The sequence below is a fragment of the Carlito syrichta genome, unplaced genomic scaffold, assembly GCF_000164805.1.
Source record: "Carlito syrichta isolate Samal-C Ts95f unplaced genomic scaffold, Tarsius_syrichta-2.0.1 Scaffold67297, whole genome shotgun sequence".
Classification (NCBI taxonomy): domain Eukaryota; kingdom Metazoa; phylum Chordata; class Mammalia; order Primates; family Tarsiidae; genus Carlito; species Carlito syrichta.
The window spans coordinates 518,931-544,941 of record NW_007011393.1 but is presented as its reverse complement, the minus strand read 5'-3'; the positions used below and the strand labels follow the sequence as shown (position 1 = coordinate 544,941).

Here is a 26,011-nt window from a genome sequence, read left to right as displayed (position 1 = left end):
AGCAGGACTCTGGACAATGCCCTGCCGCCCAGTCCACCAGTGGCGCCCCAGGCTCTCACCACTCCTGGGGCTTGTTTCCCGTCTCCAGACCAAATGATCTTTTCATTCAGGTACTCTGTGAGGTGGAGCGGTGGACTCCTCAGGAAACCCTGAGCAGCCAGAGGCCCCTGGCAGGCAGGTGTTGGAGTCAGATTCGTCATGATAAGTCCAGTGTCCCAGCCAAGAGGGCAGCTGGACATGAACCAGGAGCTGATGAGGCCGCAAGGAAAAGAGGCCTGAGGACCTGCCTTGTCATGCAGAGGTCGAGGCTGGCCTTCGTGTCTGGACAGGATTGGCGTGTATGGGCCACCCGTCCACTAGGCCAGCTGATGTGCTTCTTTATGACTCTGAACTTATTTCCATCTCCAGCCGGCCCTAGTAGCTCTACACGTCACAGGACATCATCAGGCGACAACGTAGATGCGTGTCAGAAAATGTGGTGGGCAAACGGCTCACAGCATCTGAAGCTGAGAGGTGAAGGCATGCTTCCAGTTTTACTTCTTCCAGAATACTAGCCACCACTTCAAAAAAATGCTCAAGTCTGGGTTATATCCAAGAACTCCCATTGACTAAATGCAGTTTGTTGTCATGACAACCTTCCCTGCAAGCTAATTAGGAGCTAACTGGGACACTTGACGGGTCGGATTCTGGTCTGGAACTGGACAGAATTTCATACCTGCTGTAATCTATGCGTCTTTCTCTTGCAGTCTAGATTATTGGCGGGTTAGTGAGGAGAAGCGCCCAAAGATGAGCTTCCTGTTGCTGGGGGGAGGGCGGGAAGGGAGGGAGGCGGAGCCTGTTCTGTCTCACGCCCTTTCCTCCTGAAAATACCTCCAGAACACAGAGGCCAACTGGAGCAGCGCCGGAGGGCTGCAGAACAGGCGTTCCCGTCGCTTTTGGTTGGAGCCCCTTGTGTGTCCTTCCTCCCCAATGCCCTGGCTCAGAGTGACCGAGCCACTTGAATCTGGCACTCGCTGTTCAGGGATAAGTTTGGGCCCCTCAGGTGCTTAAAGCAGCAGAAGGTGCAAAGGACCCTTGTTTCAAGACCCACGCCCTCCGGGAGTGACTGCACACGCGTGCCGCCGGGATGGTGTGAGGCAGCCCGCGCCTGAGCGCAGTGGCCCGTCCCAGGTGTCGGTCACGGAGAACGTGGAGCACACACGGCTGGAAACCGGCGCCCCTCGGCTTGTTCCTTCTGAGGGGCCATTCTGCAAGGAGGCTTTCTGGGCTTCGGGAGTGAGGACGAGCAGAAGCCGGTGCAAGCGGTCCTTGGCCTAGCTCGTGCCACGGTGTGGCTGCAGGCTCCCAGAGGTGCCTCCCGTGAGCCCAGCCCCGGCCTCTGCCTTGGCAAAGGGGGCCGTCCAAGAGCACCAGCCCGGAGCTCAGAGCTGCGGAAACCCGTCTCGACCCCCAGGCTCTCCTGGGCGTCCCGCGGGGCGTCCCCTCCGGACTCAGAGTGTGTCCTCCGTGCTCTTTGGCGACCCCTGCAGCCCTCTAGCACCTGCCCCACGTGCGCAGCCTCTGGCAACTTGCCCTCCAGCCCGGTCACACGTGTTGGCTCCGCCTCCCCTTCCCACTCCGGCTCGACGGCCGTCCCGTTGCCTTCGCGCCTGTGGCTTCTCCTGGCCTTCCTGCCTCCTCAGGGCCTGCAGCCTGCACCGCCCAGGTCCCTTCTCAACGGGGGGCTGCTGACGCAAAGTCTCCTGGCTTGCTGCTTTAAAACTCATCCTCACAGATTGTGTGTGCGAGAACATAGGGCTGGACTCCGTGGTTGCCGAAACGGCCAGGACGGCATTTCATAGCCCCTGGGGACCGTCGTAAAGGCCGTTTGTCCTCGCACCTCCGAGCTCCTGGGCCCCACTGTGTCGTGATGGCCATTGGGAAGTCCTCTGCTCAGGTCCGTCTGCCGTTACGTCTGCCACGTCCAGCCAGGAGCTGCGACACGGGGCTCTTGAACAGCTGCTTGTGCGGCTTCTGGGGAGGCCTGTGGAAAACGTGCACCTGCCCTGTGGGTCCAGCAGGAGTGGAGGGCCGCAGCCACAGAGGGGCTCTCGTGTCCAGGGGACATTGAGATGTCCGCTTGGCAAGAGGGCAGGGAGAATGTGGGCAGAGTAAGTGCCTCCTCCGCTCTGACCTCACCACCGAGGGCCTGAGCGTCTTCTCTCGCGTTGCCCTCACGGTGCCTGAGCTCCTGACGGGCCGCCCTGTGTCGCTCTCCTCACCGACTCGCTCTCCTCACTGACTCGCTCTCCCCGGCACAGGAGGCCTCTGGTGGGTGCTGGAGGTCACACTGGGGTGTCAGGTCCGGAAAGGGAACCAGTGGAGAGATGCAGACATGAGGCGGGTGGTTCAGCTGCAACCCGGGTTTGTTCCGAGGAGTCGACCTGCAGACAAGACCGGAACCCCCACCACGGACAGGCAAGGGCCAGCATGGGGCTCAAGGGGAAGACACTGTGGTTGGCATTGAGAGGGGGCAACTAAGGCTGGCGGGTGAGTAAACTGGGAGGAAGCCTTGCTGTTCGGCTAGGTGCTACGTAGGGTAGGATGTTCTATGACTTTGGCCTAGCTGGTGAGTTTCCATCCTGGGGTAGGTAGCCAAGTGGCAGGGGTCGCTAAGATGGCAGCCCCAGGCCAACACCAGGGGCCTTGGCTCAGTGGGAGAGCACTGAGGGGGAGCGACGGGTCGGGGGTGAGAAGGGACAGCAGTGCCCTCCTGCAAGGGCATCTCGTGGACCACCCTGGTCTCCCAGCCCTCGCCAACTGCCGCTTCCAGTGCCGCCTCACCGGGAGGATGGCCCTGTCATCCTCTCTCGTCTCTCGGTGGCGAGGTCACCCGAGGTGCGCACGGCCCAGCCTAGACCCAACCCTGCTCTGAACACGTGTGGGGTTTACCCTGTGTCATGCCGAGTGGCCGGATGTTGTGGGGTGGATTTCTGTGACCGGCGCAGAGCCAAGGCAGAGGGCCATTCGCCAGGGGACGGTGCTCTCTCTCGAAATCCTGGACGGGACAGGGTGGTGACGTAGAGGGTGTCGTCCTCCTTGGTTGTGCTTGAGGAAATCACAACAGCGACGCATCATGGCCATTGTCAAAACCTTTATGTAGGGGAACACCCCTTCCCAGTCCCGAGCCCTTGTGCAGAGCTGTGGAGATTCGGATGACTAACGGGCACAGCAGTGGGTGTCCCCACCCAGTGGTGCAGACCTGGGGCTAGGGGGCTCAGCGCCGGACGCTGCAACGCTGGCTCTGCCCGCCGTCCTGGGCCTGCCGTCCTTCTCAGGCTCACGTCCTTCTCAGGGGCTGTGTCACTCCCCTCCTGCCCAGTGGTGAGAGACTTCCCAGCTGAGCTTTCTTCCTACCCCGCCCAGTCTGCTCAGCTTACCGCAGTGGCCAGCGCGACCTTCCCAGGGCAAGCACTCCTGTACCCCTCAGCCTGCCCCTGCCCCACGCCCTCCACTGCAGAGTCCAGACTCCTCGCTCCTCCTGGTCTGCTGAGATGCGCTGTGTGGCCTGCTCCCACTCTCGTGCTGCGCCTCCTGGTGTGCCTGCGTGAGGCTGGGCAGTGCCTGTGTTTACCGAGTGTCCCTGCTCGTGGCCTGTGTGGCTCCCCACGAGTCCCTGGGTCCCCCTTGCCTGTCTGCTGCAGTCCTGCTGTGCGTTCAAGGCTCAGCACGTGGGGTCCTTCCTCCAGGAGATATTCCGTGTTTGGTTACTAAGAGTGGTTCTCTCCCATGCAGGACTCCAAACGTGGCATGACCACCTATGTCCTGACCACGTTCTGCAGGGACGTAGCTGAGCCGTGCATGCAGCCGGTGCTCTCGGTAGTTGTGCGTTTTGTGAGGAGACAGTCTGTTTTTTCATTCAGGAGTCTGGATCTCCTGGCCCCTAATGCCGTGACTTGAGTATGGCTACTAAATTGCGTTCCCTACTGCTTTGGAACTCCATAGTGTGCTCTTTCTCATGTGTCTGCGCTCCTTGGAGCTGAGCTGTGGCGAGGTTGAGGCTTCCAGTGTCGCCTGCGTGTCCCATGAACTTGAGGGTCCCTGTGTCTTTATCATGTTCTGAGCACAGCCTGTGTGTGTGTGGGAATGGCGTCCTGAGGTCACACCGTGCTGCCTTTGGGGCTAACCGGGCCACGCTGTGGGGTGGGCAGAGTCCATCTGGGACAGGCTTGCAGTCGAAGCTCCTTCAGCGGCGAGCCCAGAGGGACCCGCTCACTTGCCAGGCGGATCGGCCTGGCGGGAGCCCGTGTTCGCCTGGGAGCCGCATCGGGATGAGCCCTGGAATCCAAGGAGCGGGCCTCACGGGAGACAGTCCGGTGGTCGGGGACCCAGGCCATGCAGGTCCTGCAGGGCATGGGCTCTCTCCCAAGCCCCCGCTGTCATGCCCAGTGCCCTCCCAGCCGCGCGTGGGGCCGCCCACTCAGACGACTGGACGCCGCGTCCTCCGCCACGTCCCTCCCCACCGGGAATCGGGAAGGCGGGGAGTCTGCTGGGGCCTGCCCTGCCTGTGGTCGTCCCTCGAGGGTCAGGCGTCCCCGCGAGCGAGGCTGGTCCCGCCGTGGGCTGTGGGTCGTGGGTGGTGTCTGCGCGCTGCCAGCGGCCCCTCCCTCTCCATTCACTTCCCGTTTCCTGTGACCCCCGTCATTCTTCTGTGCCGATGCCCCTCCCGGGACCTGGAGTGTCGCTCAGTGCCGTCTTCTCAGAGGAAGAGGGCTTTTCAAAAGCTCACCTTGGCATGAATTACTTCTGCTGCTCCTCAGTGATGTATTAATTTAACAGGGAGTGTGCAGGGAAGCAATACTAAAATGACATTCTCATGACGAATTGCAGACCGTACACTCGTGGCATCCTGCACTCACCGTTAGACGTGACCTGAGTCAGCCGCTGGTCCAGGGATGGGCCTCCTGAGCCCTCTGTCTTGTCCTAGAGCGAGGGCTGGGTGACGGTCAGGACAGAGTCACGCGTGGGTCACCACTAGACAAGCAGCAGGGATGGCAACATCAGCCTCACCACATTGCCTCCTTCCTTCTAGAACACGATCGCCCAGTGCTGCTCCGAAATTGTGGCCCTGCTTTCGGATGGCAGAGAGTCCGTGCCACTCTGCGAGGTACGTGCTTCCCCCCACCCGCCCGCGCTACCCACTGGCATTCTTATTGCCGTGGAACCCAACCTGCAGAAACCATCTCGTCAAGTACGAAGGGTCTCCCCGTCCTCAATTAATGTGGAAACGTGAGAACCACGCATTTACAACAGTGTATTGTTTGGGCTGAAATTTTCATTGTAAGAAAACAATGCTGCTAGTAATTACAGAAGATTCTGAGGAGGATGATTTTGGAGTCACCTCAAGTCTAACCATTCAGAGAATAACCCCCACCGATCTTTGGAGAGCATCTTGGATTTCCTCCAGGTGTAGACACACTTGAGAACGTTTCCATCAGAGAGAGCGCGCTTGACACGCACTCTGTCGCGTGCTGTTTTCACAGACAGTCGGCCTTGCTGTGGTCAGTGCCGGCCCAGCACTCTCGTGTCTGCAGCCCCGGGCTGTTGATGTGGCTGCGTCTCTGTTGATGGGGGTGGAGAGGATGGACTCCAGGACCACACACATTTCGCCCTTCTCATGATCTCCTTGGAGCTAACTTTAGGAGTTGGCTTTTGGAGTGAAAAAGTGTGTATATATTATTGTTATAAAATACACTTACGGTAAAATGTACTATTTTGACCATTTCAAAGTGCCCCGCTCAGTGACTGAGTGGCACGGCACACTCACCCTTCACTCGTGGTCTCAGCTGTGTCCGCACCATAGCAGAACTGGGTAGCTCTGGGGACCGTGTGGCCCCTAGAGCCCAGATCATTCTCTTGCCCTTGACTGAAAAAGTGTGCTGGTCCGTGTGAGAGAGAGTGGCAGTGACAGGCCACGGCTTCCACAGGGTGGTCAGGGAAGGCCTCCCTGAGGAATGACATTCACTGTCAGACCGTGTCCTTCCCATGGGAGCATTGGCCCCTTGGGCGTGGGGCGTCGTCTTCCTCTATGGGGCCTGCGGTACCGTGTGCGCTGCAGCCCGTGGTCTCTGGTGCACAAGCTGAACTGAACTTCCTTTAGTTTTGGACGCCTGCGGTTTCATCTTTGCTTTATTTATTCATGTGGCCATTTGTGTTCTTTCCTTGCCTTTTCAATAGAGAATGCAAATTTTTGTTATGGAGATGGGTATGTTTATTATAGCAGACCGTCCACAATCAAATCAAGTTTAAATCTAATTTTGGCAAACTGCCACTAAAAACGGGTTTAAAAAGAACTCTTGATCCTAAAACACATGATTTAAAGTGCCCATGGGATTTGGCTTCTGAGGGATCCAGGCTGGAGTCTTGGCCTCAGGTCTGGGCCGGGTGGGCCGCAGCGAGCTAGGCGGCATCCCCGAGCCTTGGTTTTCTCCCATGTAGCGCGGAGCAGTGACGTCCGTCCACCTCTCACAGCTGTGGTGAGGACTGAGCCATACTGTGTCTCAGGTGTTTGCTGTGGGGCCTGCTGCAGGGGGTTGAGGAGACATCGGCTGTGCCGTCTCCATCACCGTCGTCACCACCCACCAGGCCCATTCCTCCCGTGGGAACCCATGTGCTCCAGCCAGCTAACTTCAGGCACGATCTTCAGACACAGGCTTGTTCTGACACAGCGACGGAAAGGGAGAGGGAGCGTGCTGGGGGCCGAGGAGGAATGGAGCTTCTGTCTTCGCCTGTGCCGCAGGCTGCTGCTGGAGCCTGTGGAATTAGGACCATGTGCCAGATCCCAGCATGGGCCACTTGGGGGGAGAGAGCTGCCCGTCTGGGGGAGGGGCTCCCTTCCGGGCCAACCCCCCGCTGTGCATCCCCCAGACGAGAGACATGCCCAGCAACTGGGACGGGACGCGGCCTTCACCAGTAGGCCCCCAGAAGCAGGTTGCTGGGCAAGTACGCGCACAGCCTCCGCGAGGCAGGGGGCTCGGCCCCCGGGCTTGGTCTCGCCATGCAGCTCACGGCAGACACCATCCCAGGTCACTGTGCTGTGTTGGCTCTTGGTTAAGACACGCGTGGGCACGCAAGGCCTGAGAGAGAGCGCCTGAGGACGCGGGGAGCTGAAGGCCGAAGCAGGTGCCGCGTCTGTCTCTTCCGTGACTCCCAGGAGGGGCGGTCACCGTCGGGGATGATTTCTGCTGGGCCTCAGTGAAAGCCTTTTCAGGTGCCGATGTAGGCTCCAGCTACTGCAGCTCCCAAGCTGTCAGGCAGGATCCAAACAGAATGCGAAGGATATTCCTCCTTTCCTTGCTCTGGCTGACCAGGTAGGGACCCAGGTGGTTTCTGCGGCCTCCTGTCCCTCTTAGCAGCTGACCACCAGCGGCACTCAGAACGCCAGTGTAGACACTCCCGCTGCGGCAGAGGCAGTGTCAGTTAGAGTCGCTGCAGTCGGCTGGGTTACACGTTTGCCTCTGGGTTCATGTGATACCAACACCTCTGTCTAAACAGTCACCAACACACACTTGCACACACATATGCATGTGTGAGCGGGACTGACTGGATTCACACAGAAGGCGTGGAGAGGAGGGTCCTGGGACCTCTGGCTCACAGGTGCAAAGGCCATCCTGGGCCAAGATGTCGAATGAAACAGTGGGGGATGGCAAAGTCTGTTTTCTCGGTCGCAAGAGTTTGGAAGAATCTTTTTTTCTTTCAGTTGAAGACTTTAGGCAGACCCAGCGTAGAACCTGACAAGCAACGGTGACAGTCGCCGTGAGCATGCAGATACTCCCACTGCTGGCCACGGCAGTGATGACTCGCGTGCACTGAGCACAGGGCGTGTGTACCCACGGTTGCGTGTTCTAAATGTGTGACATCTCAGGAAGCTGTGGGGCTGGCGACCATTGCTATTCCCATGTTCGAGACGAGGAAGCCGAAGCACCAGAGAATTAAGTAGGGCGCTCCAGGCCTCACGGGCTGGTGAGAGGAGGAGGCAAGAGTCAGATCGGGAGCCACGCTTCCAGCCCGCCAGCACCGGGAGGGGACAGCTTCCCGGGACGGAGCGAGCACAGCTGCAGGGGCAGGGGCAGGGGCGGGAGGTGAGCGTGGCGGACGTGGAGCGGCGTCTTGGCCAAGGCCAGGGAGGAAGGAAGCCCCTGAGGGAGACAGGGCGTCCCGGGAAGGAGCTGGGATGGGCGCCACAAGGGAGGAGGCAGGAGGGGCCTGTCCGGGAGAGGAGGGAGGCCCTGGGTGCAGGAGGAGGCGAGGAAAGGCCCCTCCTGCCACCCTGGGAGCCCGCGGGAGGTGCTGCCGCGCTGTGAGCGAGGGGCGGGAGGCGGCTTCCCCGGGCTTGTGACCTTCTCCACGACGTGGAGGACCGTGGATCTGCTGCTGGAGTGGGGCGGAGGGGGGAGGGGTGGCCTTGCCTGTCGCCGTCACTAGGGGCAGTGGGGGGGGCTGGTCAAGGACAAAGGAAAAGATGGGGGCCACGCAGGACTTAGAAGTCACGGTGGCGTGGGTGCTCAGCTTCCGGACTTGTGTCTCCAGCAGGACGTGGCTTCCTTGCTGTCGCACTGGCAGAAGCCAGCGGATCGGCATCTCACTCTGTTGCCCAGGGAGCAGTGCAGTGGCACAGTCACCGCTTACCACAGCCTCGAGCTTCTGGGCTCAGGGGGTCCTCCCACCGCAACCTCCAGAGAAACTGGGACTGCAGTTGCATGCTACCATGCCCGACTGACTTTTTAATTTTTTTTTGTGGAGATGAGATCTACCTGTGTTGCCTAGGCTGGTCCTGAACTCTTGGGCCAAAGCAACCCTCCCGCCCTGGCCTCCCAAAGTTGTGGGATTATAGGCGTGAGTCACCATGACCCACTGAGGCACATGATCCATCGGGGCAGATGTCGGGGCAGATGCCAGAGGACAGAGGCATGCGAGAGGCGCGAAAACATGGAGACCCTGCCGTGTGTGGAGGGGGCGGGTGGAGGAGATGAAGCCTTGGGATGGAGCCACCTAGGAGGCAGCAGGGGCGAGGCAGTGGGATGGTGAGGCCTCGGGGCAGACGCCGCCTTCAAGGTGCCAGCACGTGTGAAGCCAAACAGCCTCTGTGACTGTCATCCAAGAGCGGCTCAAGTTCCTGGAAAGAGGCCTGCCCTGGCTCTGCCCCCTGAGGCGTGGCTGTGTTGGGTGGGCTCGGGCGTGGCCGGGGCACTCCCAGGGGGGAGGGGCCGGACGAGGGCTGGGAGCTGCCGCCTTGCCAGCCTCACGCGCCCACTCGCCGCTCCCACTGCCGGGGCTCGCCGGGCGCGCCTCAGACTCAGGGCCAGGAAGCCCTGCTGTCGGCTCAAGGGTTCGACGTCATGCCTGGGCGCCCCCGCCTCTCTGTGGATGGGGGTGTGGAGACGAGAAGGCTGGGCTTGCCGAAGGCTCACCTGCCGGCCCAGGGCCAGGAGAAGGCTGTGGTCAGGAATGCGACATGGCACATGGGCCTCAGGCCCCTCACAGCAGGGTGGCTGGACTGCAAGCCAGGTCTCGGGAGCAGCCAGGCCGGAGCTCAGTCATGGTCTCCATCGTGGCTGGACTTTGACTCCGTCCTTCACTGGAGGAGTCAAAGGCAAACGTTGGAAGGGCGTGTGGGCTGGGGGCTTCTGTTGCAGCCACTCGGGGAAGATGCAGTCTGCCACACCGCTCGTAAGCCTCCCGTTTGGAGGCCGATTCCTCCTCCGAGCAGGGGCTGTGCCATGGAGCCCGCCTGGGCAGTTCCTAAGATGCCTCCCTGTCCCTCTCAAATCCACCAGTGACCGTCATGGAGTTGCTGAGTGCGTTTATTCCCACAGGTGAGTAGAAGCTAGGCGGATGCTCAGACCATCCTTGGACATCCCCCGTGCTGCCTTCCTAGGTGCTGGGTGGGCTGTCCTGGCCCCGTGCAGGTGGGACAGCATCCACTTGGCCTGTTTAGGTTGTTGAACCCTAGAGGGCCGTGCTCGACTGTGGGATGCCATCATGTTACCCTGTGCTTCTCAGTTTCTCTTTAGCAAAACTTCCCCAATGGCAGATGACTCTGTTCTCTAAACTATCACAGCACTGTGCACAAGGTTCCCAGATCCCATCGTAGGTATTTACTGACCTTGAAATTAGTCGTGTTAATATCCGTCTTTGGGTTGAGAGTTGCAAATCTATCTTTTGTGCCTGAGTGGATCTCACGAACATCTCTAATTACATCCTTCTCCTGTGAGACGTTTTCATTCTGTCCCCGTGAAGAGGACCCTTTGTGTGTGGGTTCAGAGAATCCACTTAATATTCTCCTATTCTTCTGAAGACAATGCTGGTGACAGCAGCTCCTCGCTGCGCTGAGCGCGGCGCCGACTGGAGCCCACCCACTCCCTGCTCACTTCCAGCTGTCAGATCCAGCGGAGGGAGAGAGAAAGCCCTTGCGGAGAGGCCGAGCTCCTGATGTGCTCTTCAAGACACTCTGAGAAGGCTCGGCTGTCGATCGTCCCGGAACGCTCAACTCTAAGGCTGGCCCGCCACGTGTCCGATGTGTCCACGGGACACCCACCACCCACCCAGGGGCCCAGAGCCCCAGCCCCACCTTGAGGGACGTGCGGTCAGGGTCCTGCCGTAGTGTGTGGACCATCAAGGAGGAGGCAGGAGGCCTGCGGGCCCGAGCCAGGCCCGGCACTGCCCACGGCTGCAGCACGTTCCGGAGGGCGCAGTTGCCATGGTGCCTCCCGTGGGGTGGAGGCGGCAGCCGCTGCAAACCTGTGGAAACCTGAGTCCCGTTTCCTTCGTCCGGTAGGCTGCACAGCTGTGCTCTGATTCGACAGTGGGCACCTGACAGTGGAAAGTGTGTTCATGCCGGGGGATGTTTGGCTTCTGCCATTGGCTTCTCAGAGCTGAACCCGTTCCCTGGACAACGCTGCCCTGCTTTAGACAGATGGAGCGGGAGCAGGTGTGGGCATGCCGGCCCTGGCTGTGCTGGTGCGGCCAGCTGTTTTCACGCCTTCTCCGCCCACAACCCAACAGCCCGTGCCGTTCCGCACTCATCTCGACCGCCTGTGGCTGTGGAGCGCAGTGGGCAGAGCAAGGGGTGCTCAGGCCAGGCTTCGGCCCCGTCTGGTCATGATCCTGAGAGATGCGGGCCAGCTAGACTCTGGCGGTCTTGGGTGCGTGGATCCTGGAGGAGAGAGCCTGGTAGGCCTCGCCCCCCCAGGGAGTGTGCCCCGAGCCAGGCCCTGCTCAGGCCTCTCTTCCTTGTCTGTGGCTGGTGAGTTGTTCCTGTGTGGGTCGCCCTGGCCGCAACACTCTGCCCAGCCAGCACAGAGCCAGTGCTGTGCCGCTGCGTGCACTCAGCACATGATCGGCATCGCTGCGTTTCCCAGCCTTAAAACATGAGAAGTGGCTCGTGGGTTCATTTGACTGTTCGCAGCTCTCAGTGTGGCAGGATCTTTGACAGAGACAAGACGCCGAGGCTGCTTTGCCAGGAAGTAACGTGTGTTTGTGCCGGCACTGGCCCGGCGGATTCGTATCCAAAGACGGAGCCCCGGATGCAGCAGGGCGGTGCCTTGGGTTACATTTTAGCCCCTTTGTCTCCCTTCTATGGCAGCCTGCATCTGTGGCTGGGTGTTCTGTGGCACAGGGTTGTTGCTGGGTTACTCGTGCACACTGAGACACTGACTATGCCACGTCACTTTCCCGCTGGCCCATTATTTTTCTGTTGTGGGAAGGCCCTCATCTCTTTGTTTTGGAAGTGCCCCTGCCTCATCAACACCGGTGACTCTTAGCCGAACCAAAGGTTTGCTAAGTCTCAAATCGGAGATGGCCACGTAATGGCTGTATCCTCGGTGTTATTTTAACCATCCTTTAAAGTGAAGCTGCTTATTTTGAGACACTTGGAGAGACTCACCTGCAGTCGAGAGAAGCAACCGCGGCGACCCTGTGTGCTCTTACTCAGTTTCCCCCTTGGCAGCATCGTGCAGGGCTGCGGGGCGGCGTCACGCCCCGTGTATGGCACAGAGCGTTCCACCACCTCAGGAGTGCCCCTGGCCCTTCTAGGGCCCCGCCTCCTGCCACACTGGCCACTGCCCAGCTGGTCTTCATGGCTGAGCGTGGCCATTCCCAGACTCGCCCGAGGGGAGACCGTGTGTGCCCTGGGGAGGCTGGACTTGCCGCTCAGCTGATCCCGGCAGACCGGCAGACTGTCCCTTGGTGGACACGTGCGTCTTGGTGGATGCTGGCGCCTTTGGTTCAGCACCAGGATCATCACCAGCCCAGTGTGCACGAGGTGGGGCACACGGTGGCTGGGGAGCGTGCGGGCCCCTGGTGAGGGCTTGCTCCTCCCCTGCCGGAGCTGTCGCCACCTCCTCCCTCCACCTCCTCCCTTCTCCTTCCTTCCTCCCTCCTATCCCTCCTCCTCTCCTCCCCCTTCCCTCCCTCCTCCTCCTCACTCTTCCTTCTCCTCCCCCGGGTCTGCCCTGACCCTGTGGGCTCACTGTAGAGCTTGCAGAGGGGCGGGTACTTGGCTTAGTTACCCTGACTGTTTGTTCCCAGAAGGCATTTGCTGGAATGCCGCAAACCTTTAAACAGGACAATCCAGTAGTGTCAGTGGCCAGAGCTCTGTGAGCAGAGGTGGCAGGAATGGGATGTTGTATGAACTTCCCCCTCTCAAGCCTTGCTTGCTGGGGTCGGCTGGACACGGCCCTCCGGGGCAGTTCACACCCCAGTCCTGGAGCCTGTTGCCTGAGAGGACACAGCGGTCTCTGCAGATGGGATTCAGGGGAGGCTCCCAGGATGGGAGATCCCCAAATGTGGTCACAAGTGTCCTTCAAGAGGGAGACAGAGGGAGGCATGTCAGCAGAGGAGGGGCCGGACACGTGTTTGGAAGTCGAGACGGCAGTGTGGCGCTCTGGAGAGGAGCACCCAGAGGGGAGAGAAGGCCATCTCCCCCGGGAGCCACAGGGGCCCAGACCAGCTGACACCTTCAGCCCAGTGAGACCGACTTCCAACTTCTACGCTCCAGGGCTAGAAGGGGATACACTGATTGTCCGCGGCTGGGTCTGGGGCAAATTCGTTACAGTAGCCATAGGAGACTGATACACAAGCTCACGCTGAAGTGAGCCATGCGGCTTCAGATCCTGCTTCTAGTGAAGGCGGACACTATAATTACCTTTTTTCACACTTGAGAAACAGGCCTGGGTCCTTCCAGGTCCTTGCAAGGTCCCCAGCTGGGGTTGGGGGTGGCCACACCCAGGCCGAGGGCCCCTCACGGCACGCCCTCCCTCTTCACGGCCCTGCCTCTCCCCGCCTACGGGAGAGTCCAAGGCTGTCCACGCGTGCCCCGCTCCCCCGACTCCACCTCCCACCCCTCCCAGCGGGACAACCGCGCTTTTCCAGCTTCTGCTTTGGGAAATGTTGTGGAAAGTCCTGGGCGTTCTCACAGAGTGCATCAGTTAGAGTCGGGATTCAGGTGACATGACCGAATTTCTTCATATTTAAGTTGTAGGGAGATGTTAGTCAGTCTCCTTTTTCTCTCGCAGCTGCGGGGAGTGTTCTGAGGGGCGGAAAACACAAGCGGTTGACAAAGGGATGCTGGGAATGTTCTAGACTTGCTTCACCACAGCCCAGAAAAGAAGCCTCTGGAAACGTGGGATGAGAATTCTGTTACTACGTATTAGTTCATTTATCTACTCAGAGACAGTATTTCACTCTGTCACCCATGCTGGCGTACAGTGGCACGATCATGGCTCACTGTAGCCTCCAACTTCTGGGCCCAGGAGATCCTCCAGCCTCAGCCTCCTCAGTAGCTGGGACTATAGGCACGCACCACCACACGCGGCCAGTTTTGTTTTGAGTCGAGATGAGGTCTCCCCATGTCACCTAGGATGGTCTCGAATGCCTGGCCTCAAGGGATCCTCTGGCCTCAGCCTTACGAAGCGCTGGATTGCAGGCATGAGCCACTGTGCCTGACTTCAGCTACTATTTTTCATCTCCCTCAGCCTGTGTTAGCAATACACTAGCATGGTTTGTCCATGCTCCCATTACTTCGTGGTTCAATAATTAACCACTGACGAGATGTCCATCTCTGTCCTGGCTTCTGCATGAGGCCCAGATCCACTCAGGACTGAGGAATCCTTTTCCCAGCTCTGGGCTTGAGCTGGCTGGCATCCCTCCCTCCCAACCCTCTCCAGAAATTGCCTTGGGCTACAGGACACAAGCTCTTCCTGGGGAAACCAGGATCCAACTACTGGCTGAAGGGGTGCAAAGACCCAGCCCACCACCTCCCGGCCCAGGACAACTCTGAAAGGCCACCCACCCCAGAGCTCCCATGGGCTGGCCCTGCCCTTGCGTGACTGAGTGGAACGCCCGTCTGACTCTACCCGTCCTGCTTCCTTCTGTCTCCCCATAGCTGTCATCTTGAGTGCAGGCCCATGCCCTAATAAACTCTCTGACATCCTCTGCTTCCTGGACACACCACTGTAACAATAACTTAGAAAAGCAAACGTGATATCCCTACCTGGTGAAGAATCCGCAGGAGAGCTCAAAAGCTTCTCATGTGTTGGAGTCAGAAGGCCTAAGGACTAGGAATGAAACTTCCCAGACTACAGCTTATTTTCTAAATTAGAGGTCAAAGGGAGACACCCACTCATGATGGTGAATATGCTATACAACATGACCGGTGGTTCAATCTCATTTTCTTTGACTTCTATTGTAACAGTTCATTTACAAATGAAATAAAATTCTGTAAAACAGAAACTTCAGCCTACATCCAGCCAATAAATTCAGGCTTCTTCCCATGGAAACTATTTTCCCAGAGTTTAAAGATAGGCCTTAGCAAAGCTTTAAAACCATCTCCTGAAAATACAGGTAATGATGGAATTAATCATATATAAATACTATACCTGTGTTTATATTCTCACGTTTCTTCAGAGAAGGAGAAACAGACATTCCATTTTGTTTTTTTTGGTTTTTTTTTTGAGTTGGAGTCTCACTCTGTCGCCCAGACTGGAGTGCAGTGGCTGCTCCCGGCCACCGCAGCCTCGACCTGCCGGGCTCCGGCGATCCTTCTGCCTCAGCCTTCCGAGTAGCCGGAATTACAGGCGTGCGCTACCACGCCCGGTGTGGTCTCGAACCCGCGGCCCAGGCGGGTCTCGAACCCGCGGGCTCAGGCCGTCCACTCACTTCGGCCTCCCAAGGCACGGGATGACAGGCTGAGCCGCCGAGCCCGGCTGACATTCCATTTTATCCCATCAGATGAGGGTGTTTCTGTTAAATCCTCTGACCAAGAGACCCCTTCCTTGAACTCTCTGCCAGCCGTGGTTGAGAAGCCCTTCACCGCTGACCTTGATTTCCTGGAGCTTTTGGCCCGTTTACTTGGTCTTGGGATTGTTCCTTGTATCATTCGTGCTTCCCATTCTAATTAGGGCATTTGGTCATTCAAAGGGAGTTTGCCTATCTGGGAAGACAGGAAAAGCTTAGCTTTGCATCTGCCTTGCTCAAGACTCCAGGGCTCTTCTCTCCGGGCCCTGGAGTCTTGAGCAGTTAGACTAAACCCGGATTTGCAGGTCTAAACTTTCACTATTGGCCTCAGGGTCTCTTTGGTCTTAGAGGGCTGTTGGCTTAACCGGCGGCCGTAAGAGCACACACCTGCGGCGGAGGTGGCCTGGGCTGCTGCCACTCATTGTCCAGCAGTGCCGGGCGGGCGGGTGGAAGATGCAGGCCGTGGCACCCACAGCCTGGTCCCCTTCACTAGGTGGGCACACCCTGATTGAGCGTGCCCCATTAGGGCTGCGCTGTGGTTTCTCCCGACACCAGGCAGCTCCGATTCTCCAACGCCAGCTGGGCGTCCAGTGATCCGCTTCAGCCCTGACACTGGCACCCCACAGGTTAAGGGCTCGGTCAGCAGCAGATGGGGTGCCCACACTACCCACATTCCTGCCCAGCCACCCACAGATTCGTGAGTTGCCACACCCCTCTCCGCAGGTCCCGTAATTTGATGGAACGACTCACAGAACCCAGGGCAGTGCTTTATTGAACACCAGCTTACTATAAAGGGTCTCACACAGCAGTGCCAGATGGAGGGATGTGTGGGCAGGGCCTGGGGAGGCGTACCCTTCTGAGCCCCCACAGGCACCACTCAGGAGGCTTCCGGACCCCTCCCTCCGGGTTGCCACAGAAGCTTCATGACATGTGCGTGACCGATCAAATCATCAGCTAGCGCCAAGAGCCCAGGACAGATGCCAAACATTTCCTTCTGCTTATACCACAACTCTATGCAATAAGTGTGACCTAAGATTGCTTTCCACCGTCTGTAGTTTCAGCTACTCGGAAGGCTGAGGCGGAAGGATCGCCGGCGCCCAGCAGGTCGAGGCTGCGGTGGCCGGGAGCGGCCACTGCACTCCAGTCTGAGCTACAGAGTGAGACTCCAACTCAAAAAAAAAAAAAAAAAAAGATTGCTTTGCCCACCCGGGCTCGGTGGCTCAGCCTGTATTCCCGCGCCTTGGGAGGCTGAGGTGAGTGGATTGCCTGAGCCCGCGGGTTCGAGACCCACCTGGGTAAGTTGGCGCGACCTCATCTCTACAATAAATCAAAAATCAGCCAGGCGTGGTAGCGCACGCCTGTAGTTCCAGGTACTCGGAAGGCTGAGGCGGAAGGATCGCTGGAGCCCAGCAGGTCGAGGCTGCGGTGGCCGGGAGCGGCCACTACCCTCCAGTCGGGGCAACGGAGTGTGACTCCAACTCAAAAAAAAGAAAAGATTGCTTTGCCGCATCCATCCCAGTGGCTACAGCCTCTTACCATTATCACTATTCCAATAACAAGGCCAGGGTTCCCAAGGTCCACTTAGCTAAGGAGAGAGGCAGGGCCCTCATGTTGCTGAGATGCTTTCGGCTATACTGAAACATTTGGCTTTCTGTCGTGCATGTGGGACAACGTGTCTCAGCAAGAACCGTCCTCTGTTAAGAGGCCAGCTCTGCTCCCGAGCTCAGGGCAATGCCACACCCAGAGCTTAGTGATCATGTGACCATGAATGGTGGCAATGGTGATGACGATTTGAGACGAGCCTGTCCTTCTCTTCTTAGACAATGTAACTCTGGAACCGACTCCCTGCACACATGCTTTCTCTACGACATCTTCTCTTGGCTTTCCGATTTTCTTGTTCTCTACAAAATGCCTTTTATTATCATGTTATTTCCTTAAAATTTAATAATAAAAGAGTTCTACCATCTCATCAATATGGACCATTTTATCTCATATTATGTTAAGAAAAAACCCGTCTCTGTCATACTTAAGGTTTTATTAACACAAAAATTAGAGTGATGAAAAGATACTCTTGTTCCTCACAAAGTATGGAATTTCCTGGGCTGGTGGAGCTGTGGTGAAGCCCTGGTCACCCCCCACCAAGCCGGGTGCTGTGTCTGTTAGACTGGGGAGAATGATGTCTATTGTTGCTGGCACTGGAATTTTCTCGAGCATAGAAAGACAATGAGCCAAGCCCCTCCAGTTTCCTCTCGCCGGCAGCTTTTATTAGCTGAACTGTCATTCGTGGGATCAATTCTGAAGTCGGCCAGTGTCATATTTTCCTTTCTCCTTTGGAATGCGTGTTTTTCTCCAGTCTAGAAAAAAACCCAGTAAATCATTAACTTCAGACAAAGGTGATGTATTAAGAAACACGGGTGGAGAAACTCGGTGAGCACGCCGGATGGAAACACTGCTTGCTTTCCTACCCAGATGCAATTCCACTTCTCATGGCTGTTGCTCCCTGCGTGTCCGGTTCTTGAAAGAAGGCAAAGCCAAACCCACTCACTTCGCAGAGCTCGCAAGTGGTCAGTACGCGATTCACCAGCAGCAAATGAAAACCTAGCTGGTGAGCCTAACTGCAAACCCGGCTTCCCCTCTTTGGGCCTGGAACACTAAGACTTGAGGAGGAGGCAGTGGCCCCGCGCCCAGAGATGGAACAAGTGCCAGCAGGCGCTCACCCCCAGAAGCTCCTCAGACCGAGGGAAGCATTGATGCTCTGAAGACTTAACGATTTTCCTTTTGATCAAGGAAGATTGTCAGAACAAAAGAGCACAGGAGCAAAATCCTTTAGTCAGACAGAATCTTGTTTTCCTGCAGAACTCACATGAAGCAGAGCACAGGCCAACGACCCTCAGCTCTCCCGCGGCCCCGGGAGCGCTTCCAGGCGAGTTTCCAACCCGGCCAGCTTTCCGCAAGCCCTCAGTGCGCCCCCTCGAGGGACTCCACGCCCTGATTCTTAGCGCCAGGTCCCTGACGGAAGTCCTCGCCCGCTCCTGAAGCAAAGCCTCCTCGTGGTCTGCCAGCTGCTTCTCCCTCTCTCCCCTCAGAGCCTTGGCCCAGGAAAGGAAGCAGAATTCCCGGTAGCTTATCCTGGACAATGCGGACTCAAAGTTACTTACAAAAACAGAACATGAAAGACTTCTCATTCCCTATGGAAGCTCAGAACGTTCTGGAATACTTCCAAAAGCAGGAGCTGGAGAAGCGCAGGGGTCCCGCCGGGAGGCGCAGGAGGCAGAGCCCGGTGGAGCGGACAGGCTGCAGGAGCAGGTCACGGGCGGACAGCCTGGCACTCCGGTGGGTGCGGGGAGAGTGCTCAGACAGGAGTGGGGGAGGTGGGGGGCGTGGTGTCCCAGAGAGTGCTCAGACTGGCGGGGGGGGGGGGTCCCTGGCAGGCCGCAGACCCTGCCTCTGCCAGCTACCGGGCCCTGGCAAGGCCCTGGAGTCTCCAAGCCTGGTAAAAGTCAAGCGGGCTCCCTGTAATGCAGGCCAAGAAATGTCTCTGAAGACATACTCCGGCTTTTATCACCATCATTGTATGTGAAAGCGTGTGAAGTTTGCTTTCTAAAGTCCTGGGCTCTCTGGGGAGAAGGTCTGACTGACTCCCCAAAGCCCGTTCCGGTTCTGTTAGTATTGATGACGTTGATGTGCTCTGGCCGGGAGGTGCAGTGAGTGTGCCCGCCTCACTTCCATCTTTAAAACTGGCCTCTGTGGCTCTGATGGCGGTGACTTTTTCGCTTTAATATTTGACAAAATGTTTACTTCATAAATGACCCTGACCAGGGGAAGGTGGCTTTCCCTTCTAATTCTGTTCCCAACTGAAGCAGAGGCTTTAGGATAATAAGGCTTCTTATCCCCTCTGTGAGGCAACGTGATTTTGCAAGCTTTAGCTATTACAATAAGGCAAAAGAATGATGCCAGTAAACATAAATAGTAAGAAATAGACAGAATTTTGTTTATTTGTAAATGTTATACTTATAAAACCGAAATCTAAGAGTTTTTAGAAATGATTAGAACTAAAAGGCTCAGATAAAGTGGCTGGATATAAGAATCTAGGAATAATAATTTAACATGGAAATTTAAAAAATTTCATTCACAACAATTGCAAAATTATGAAATGCCTAGGAACAACTTTAATGCAAGTAGTATAGGATGTAAGGAAAGCTCAGGGTGTAGTTTTAGTAATGGACAATTCTACCATGCCATTCGTTAAATAAACCTTCCTTTTCTCCTGATTAAAAAGTCAATTAATCATATGTATCCTTCTAACTGACACTCGTCACTTCTAATTGACACTCTGTGGGCGTTCTTAGCCAGTGAACTCAAGGAAGAACTTCTTAAAGGTGTAAATATGGGAAAGCAAGAGAATCCAAAAAGTCTTTAGAAAAACTCTTAGAATGAATAAGTGAGTTTAGCAGAGTTGCTATAATACATACTGTCAATGCAAATATAAATTTTATTCTATACAGCAGAAGCAATACTTAGAAACAATTTTGAGCTATCATTTCATATATAAATGGTAGATATTTATCATCTTATTCAATATATTACTATTTTACTTATGGCAGTATCAGAAAATTTATATGAATATACAAAGGTCCTAGAAGGGCTGAGACCATCTAGAAAGAAAAAAGCTGATTGTCTTAAACTTCTAGCTACCAAATCTCATCAAAGAGCTGTAATAACACTGCGTAAGACTGGAGTAAGTGGAAGTCAATAGAGTTAGAGGGTATGGACAGATAGATAGATAGAAGATAGATGTAGATAGATGATAGATAGTTGGAAGGTGACAGATGATAGCTATAGATCGGTGAGAGAAGACAGATAATAAGTAGATAGCTATAGCTAGAGGGCAGTGATTGAACATAATTAATCTGATGGATAGCAGACAGGTGGGTGGATGGATGAGGAAGAAAGACAGAAAGACACATAGGCGATAGATACGTCCAAGAGGAGAGAAGACAGATGACAGAGAGAGAGAGAGAGAGAGGCCAGAGTGAGCGAGTGAGCTAGACAGTCTCATTATATACTTCTAGAATAGGAACTCCACCCATTTACCCATCCATCTGGATCCTCTGTCCTACGTATACACTTGCACACCTATCCCAGGAAGAAATCCACACATATGCAGTCCTATGGTTTAAGACAAAGGCGACTCTTTGGTGAGGAAGAGCAGTCTTTTTCATGAATGAGTCGGGTCAATTGGGTACCGAAAAATAATGATCCTCGATCCTTACTTTACAGAATATACAAAATTAGTTCCAAACTGATCATAGAAATAAACGTGGAGATAAAATGATAGAGCTTCAGAGGAAATCAGAAGGGATGATCCTCATGACCAGGGTGGTGGCACAGCCTCCAGAACCAGGACCCACCTCTACGAGTGCCGTCGTGAAGGGGAGACTGACGGACTGGACTGTGTTCGGGTGCCACTGAGGGGTGAAATGGCAAGCCGCAGAGAGTATGTGTGGAGGAAATACGTATTTACATATATCCCAACGCAGGACTGGTTTCTAGACTACATTAAGAATTCCTGTAAAGATCAATGAGAAAAAGACAACTCGGTGCGAATGGGACCAAAGATCTGCCTTCAGCAAAGAAGCCTACCCACAAGTTCAGTGTTACCAGTTTTCAGAGACATGACATCTAACACGAGAGATGTCTTGACACATGCAAAACACACCAGAACGGCCACGGTTTTAAGCTGGAATTACCGAAGTGTGTAAGGATATGGCATCACTGCAGCAGGTAGGAAGTGCAAATTAGAAAATTGTGTGGCAGAATGAGTCACACATGAGCACACATGTACCTGACGGCCCAGCAAGCCCCACTTTGATTGGTATGCGTAACAGAAATGCATACGCAGTGCACCAAAAAACTTGAAGTAACTCAGATGAGTTCATAGAATGAAAACTGTGCATCGATGAGAATGAACAGACCATGGCTCCACTTAGCAGTGTGGGTGAATCCCAAGATCATGACCTTGAGCAAAGACACCAGACACAGAAGAGTTCACACTGCATAATTTGATTTGTATACAGTGAAGCCAGAAGTGTGTGTGCACACACGTGTCTGAGAGTTGTGGCCAGGAGGCAGCAGCGGGCAGCCTTCTCTGGCACTGGCCATGTTCTGTTTCCTGATCTGGGTGGTGGCTTCGTGAATATGTTCATTTAAAAAAATATATGTATATTCAGGCCGGGCTTGGTGGCTCAGGCTGTAATCCCAGCACTCTGGGATGCCGAGGCAAGGGGATTGCCTGAGCCTGCAGGTTCGAGATCAGCCTGCGCAACTTGGGGAGACCTTGTCTCTACAATAAATAAAAAATTAGTCGGGCATGGTAGTGCACGCTGATAGTACTGGATACTTGGAAGGCTGAGGCAGAAAAATCACGGGAGCACAACAGGTCGACACTGGGGTGGCCGTGAGTGTGCCACTGCACTACAGCCTGGGCAACAGAGTGAGACTCTAACTAAAAAAAAATGCATACATATATATGTATATTCAGGTTGTACAGTTTTTACTTCTCCACCTTTTCTGTGTGTTTTAATTTAATAAGACATTTATTTAAGTGAATTGTGTTCAGCAACAGGAACATGCAGAACACTGTGTTTTAGCATGGTAGGAATAGCTGGAACATGAAATCTCTGATTTGTCTCCCAAAGGGCTTGAAATGCGGGTGGTCTGGAAAGGTGGGGTTAATCACACGTGGGCAGCTTCTGACAGTTTAGGGCAATTTGTGCTCTCCTCGGCCCAACAAGGACTAATAACTCCTGGGTGACAACTGCTTTTATCCTTCTGACCTGAAGCTTTCACTCGTGGCCTCCATAAATAAACTAAGTAATTAATCATCATCTACTGACACACGATCACTTGTCCCTGGAGGTTCAGTGACAAGGGTCAGAAACCAAGGTGCTCTACTTGTATCTGGTATATAAATTATGTTATGAAGATAACTCTAATTTGAGTAAAATTCACTTGGCCATTGTGTTTATTTTAAAGCCATTCTTGTCTTTAACATGGGAAGAATTCCACAATGAAAGAGATTGATCACAAAAGAAATTACAAATATTGAATTGCTGAGTATTATTTCTTTGTATAGTACTTTTAAAATTATTTGCTAAAAGGTATTAAGTTGGTCATGAGATAATTCATCACCATAAAATAGATGAAAAGTTTATTGCAGTTAAATAGCAATAAAATACAACCAGAATAATCATGGTAAACACATATAGTTTCAGCATAATAATGAACCAGCTAATATCAGCCTGTAAATGTTCACCATCTTTTTCTGAATAAAAAATACTAATGAAATAGCGAAACAACTGCAAAGATTTGTAACATCCCATATGTTACTTTGGGTGTAGGGAAACCCTCAGTGTTGCTGGTTGACATGTTAATTGCCACAACCTATTTGGAAAGTAATTCTGGCAGTAAATGTTAAAATATAAAATATAAATGCCCTTTGACTGAATAAAACCACTGTAGGGAATCAGTATTACAGAAATTAAAAGCACCCGTGCCCGAGGCTATAAGCAAATAGGCAAGCAAGTACAGAAACTAGAGTCAACCTCTGTGAATATTGAGATCAGTACACAGCCAGGGTGTGTTTGATCCAGAGGGTACCGCGTGGCTTTCACAGAGTGGCTGCAGTGCGCCAGACGCCATCTAAGTGTTCTACAAGTATACAGCATTTAATCCGTGGACCGAGATGATAGAGGAATTACCATTACTTCTGTTTTGTGGATGAGGAAATTAAAGTTCAAGCAGATCAGATCTTTCACCCAGCTTCACACAGCTGGCAAGTCTGAGCGGGAATCAGGCAGCCTCTTCCGGACCACATACCCTTAGCATCCTTGGAGGGATTCTGCCTCCTGAAGTGATGAAGGAGGGATTTCTCTCACATGTTCCTAGTTGAAAAAACAATAGCCGGGCTGGGTGGCTCAGCCTGTAATCCCGCACCTTGGGAGACTGAGATGAGTGGATTGCCTGAGCCCGTGGGTTCGAGACCTGCCTGGGCAACTTGGCGAGACCTCATCTCTACAATAAATTTAAAAAAAAAATTAGCCAGGCGTGGTAGCGGATGCCTGTAGTTCCAGCTACTTGGAAGGCTGAGGCGGAAGGACCGCCGAAGCCCAGCAGGTCGAGGCTGCAGGGGCCGGGGGCGGCCGCTGCACTCCAGTCTGGGCGACAGAGTGAGACTCCAACTCAAAAAAAAAAGAAAAGAAAAAAACAAATGATGAAGACCCAATTATCCCGTTTTAAAGAAAGAAAAAAAGTCATATGGAAGGATAACGACCCCCGCCCCCAGTCTGGAAACATCGGTTACGTGTATCAGGATTGATCAGTGAGGGGGGATTATTATTTTTTTTTTATTCATCTCTTTCTTGTTTGAAGTTATAGAAAGCACTGGAATATTTTGTCATTTTTAATACAGAAAGGTGAAGGCTATACAAACAAAAACCAGCCTCCACAGTGACGCCCACCATTAAGTCCACTGCACTTTCTTGAGAATGAAAGGAATGAGTGATCATTTAACAAGTAGACGAGAAGTTTATACAGACTTGTCCTCTAACCGCTTGCCAGGACCGAGGCCCGGGGGCTCCACGGGGCTGTGGCCTCCTGCCTGGTATTGCTCACACCTCTCCCGTGTTCGTTTGGATGGGCATGAAACAAACACTCATTTGCTTTCCCTCATTTGTGTTCTCCCTCCCTGCCGTCCCCCAACCGCTGTGACCACGGCAGTCTCTATTTTCTGCCTTTCAGCCTGCTCAGGATGACTCTGGCCACACTCGTTCCCGGTCATGGTAACCCGGGGCCTCTTCCACATAAAGCGCCTTCCAGACAGAACCTGGCGGGACGTAGCTCAAAACGAGGGAGGGGGATCTGCCCGCGGGTCAGTCTGCTGTCGTACAGGGAAGCATTACACGAGGAGCAGAGAATGTGGCAATGGCTGTGCCAATGCCAACGGTCCCTGTTTAGAAATATTTGCTGTTTTTTTTATAGCTAATCCAGGCATCTCAGTGGGATCCAGATTAATATCTGCGACGTTTCAGCAGTGTAGAAATGCTGAGGCGTGAAAGTTAACTCTCGTTCATATAAGATCCACATATGAAATGGTGTTGGGGTATTTGGGGAACTGTACTTAGTCAGCAGTGTGAAGCAACGGGTCTCATGAACACTTTTATGCTTTTCCTCAGGTCCCGTTTGATGTCTCGCTGCCAAATATATTCAGCCTGGAGAGACTTTTTGATCTTGCAAACGGCTGCGTTGTGCCGGGAGGAAGCCTTTTTGACTGGATGGTGTCCATCGTTCCCTGAACAGTCTTTATGCGGGAGCCTTGTAGAGGGTTTCATTGCTACTGGTCTCTGGTCCGAAATAAGATTCTGGACCTGTCCTCTTATGGCAACCAAAATGAAACTGTTTTGTTGCACAAGCTACATTTTTTAAACTGTAATTTCAAGAAATGTTTTACATTGTGTTTGGATTAAATGAGAGTGTTGATGCCTGCTAGCCTCTCTTAGGAAATAAACGTGTGCCTAGGGCAAAGTGGGGAATCAGCCCAAGTTCCTTAAGCTTTCCTCTCCTCATCTGTCGAACGGGCATGGTGGCATCCAGCTCGTGGGATCCTTGTGTGCATCACACTGAGCGGGTGCTGAGGTGCCCAGCACGGTGCCTGCTGTCATGACAGAGTGCTGGGAGCAGAGGCCTGTGCGTCTCTGACATTGTCTAGACCCTAGCAGGCCACACACGAGTGCTTCCCAGATGCCGGTCCATTCACGGATACGCATGGCTGAAAAAAATGCCACAAACAGGTTTGCCTAAAGCCAGATGGGCTTAATGGGTTGCCCTTTATTCCGAGATTAAGAATTTCCTACTTCCTACAGGGGTCAAAAAAGGCATTTTTCTGTGAAGCCATAATAACAGTGGCTGGTAACTGGCATTTTAAAATAGTCTCACTTGATAATAAAAGAAAAAATATGGCAGCCTTATGTTAGTCCTTAATTTTTTAAATGTAGACATCCATGAAGTTCTGAAGTCAGGGAGAACCAAGCTAGAGTCGCCCTAGAACACTCCATGGAGGAAACAAGTCTTTAGAAAGAAGGTTTTTAAGGATAGGAAGGATTTGGCTGAAAATTTGCCAAAAAGAATTTGCCAGGAAGACGGACGCTGCAGGCGAACTGAAACACAGAAAGGCAGATACATGTGATGCGTGTGCAAGGGGCCCCCCGCAGCCTGTCTGGGTGCGCAGCCATGATGGCAAATAAGCTGGTCCTCGGGATGCGCTGGGGTGACCGCCTCGGGCTTGGGTGGGCGATGACGGGACCGTTACGGGCGACTGAGGGGACAGTGGCCCTAAAGACGCTCAGCAGGTACGGGGCGTGTGGGGAATGAACAGGATGAAGGACGGCCTGGCCTCCAGGGCGGGTGAGCGCGGGAGTCGGAAGGGAGAGACCGAGAGGAAGCCGCGCTGTGAGGGCGAGAGAAGGAGAGAGAACCGAATGTCTGCTGTGAACTCAGGGGAAAGCCCTGCCCGTGCCCATCCTCGATGAAAGGAAGCTCAGTTCAGACAGAGCCACAGGCCAGCAAGGCTCTTGTGCGAAGGAGGCCTCCACGTCCTTTGGCCTGGGCCTAGGGCTTGTAAGTTTCTCTGCTGGTTTAGAGAACACCTTGGAGTGTTTGTGTTTCTCAACCATGGACATTT

The 26,011-nt window shown here is 54.3% G+C and overlaps 1 protein-coding gene across 1 annotated transcript in view; it reads left to right on the top strand.

Annotated features, from left to right (window-relative positions):
• Positions 1-25,292, top strand: part of LOC103253411 (cilia- and flagella-associated protein 54) — a 125,465-nt gene extending 100,173 nt beyond the window's left edge. The window contains exons 30-31 of the mRNA XM_021709194.1: positions 5,072-5,146; positions 24,507-25,292. Coding sequence (XP_021564869.1) covers positions 5,072-5,146; positions 24,507-24,626 — 195 coding nt within the window. The 3' untranslated portion in view covers positions 24,627-25,292. The remainder of the gene's footprint in view (positions 1-5,071; positions 5,147-24,506) is intronic.
• Positions 25,293-26,011: the final 719 nt, after the last annotated feature.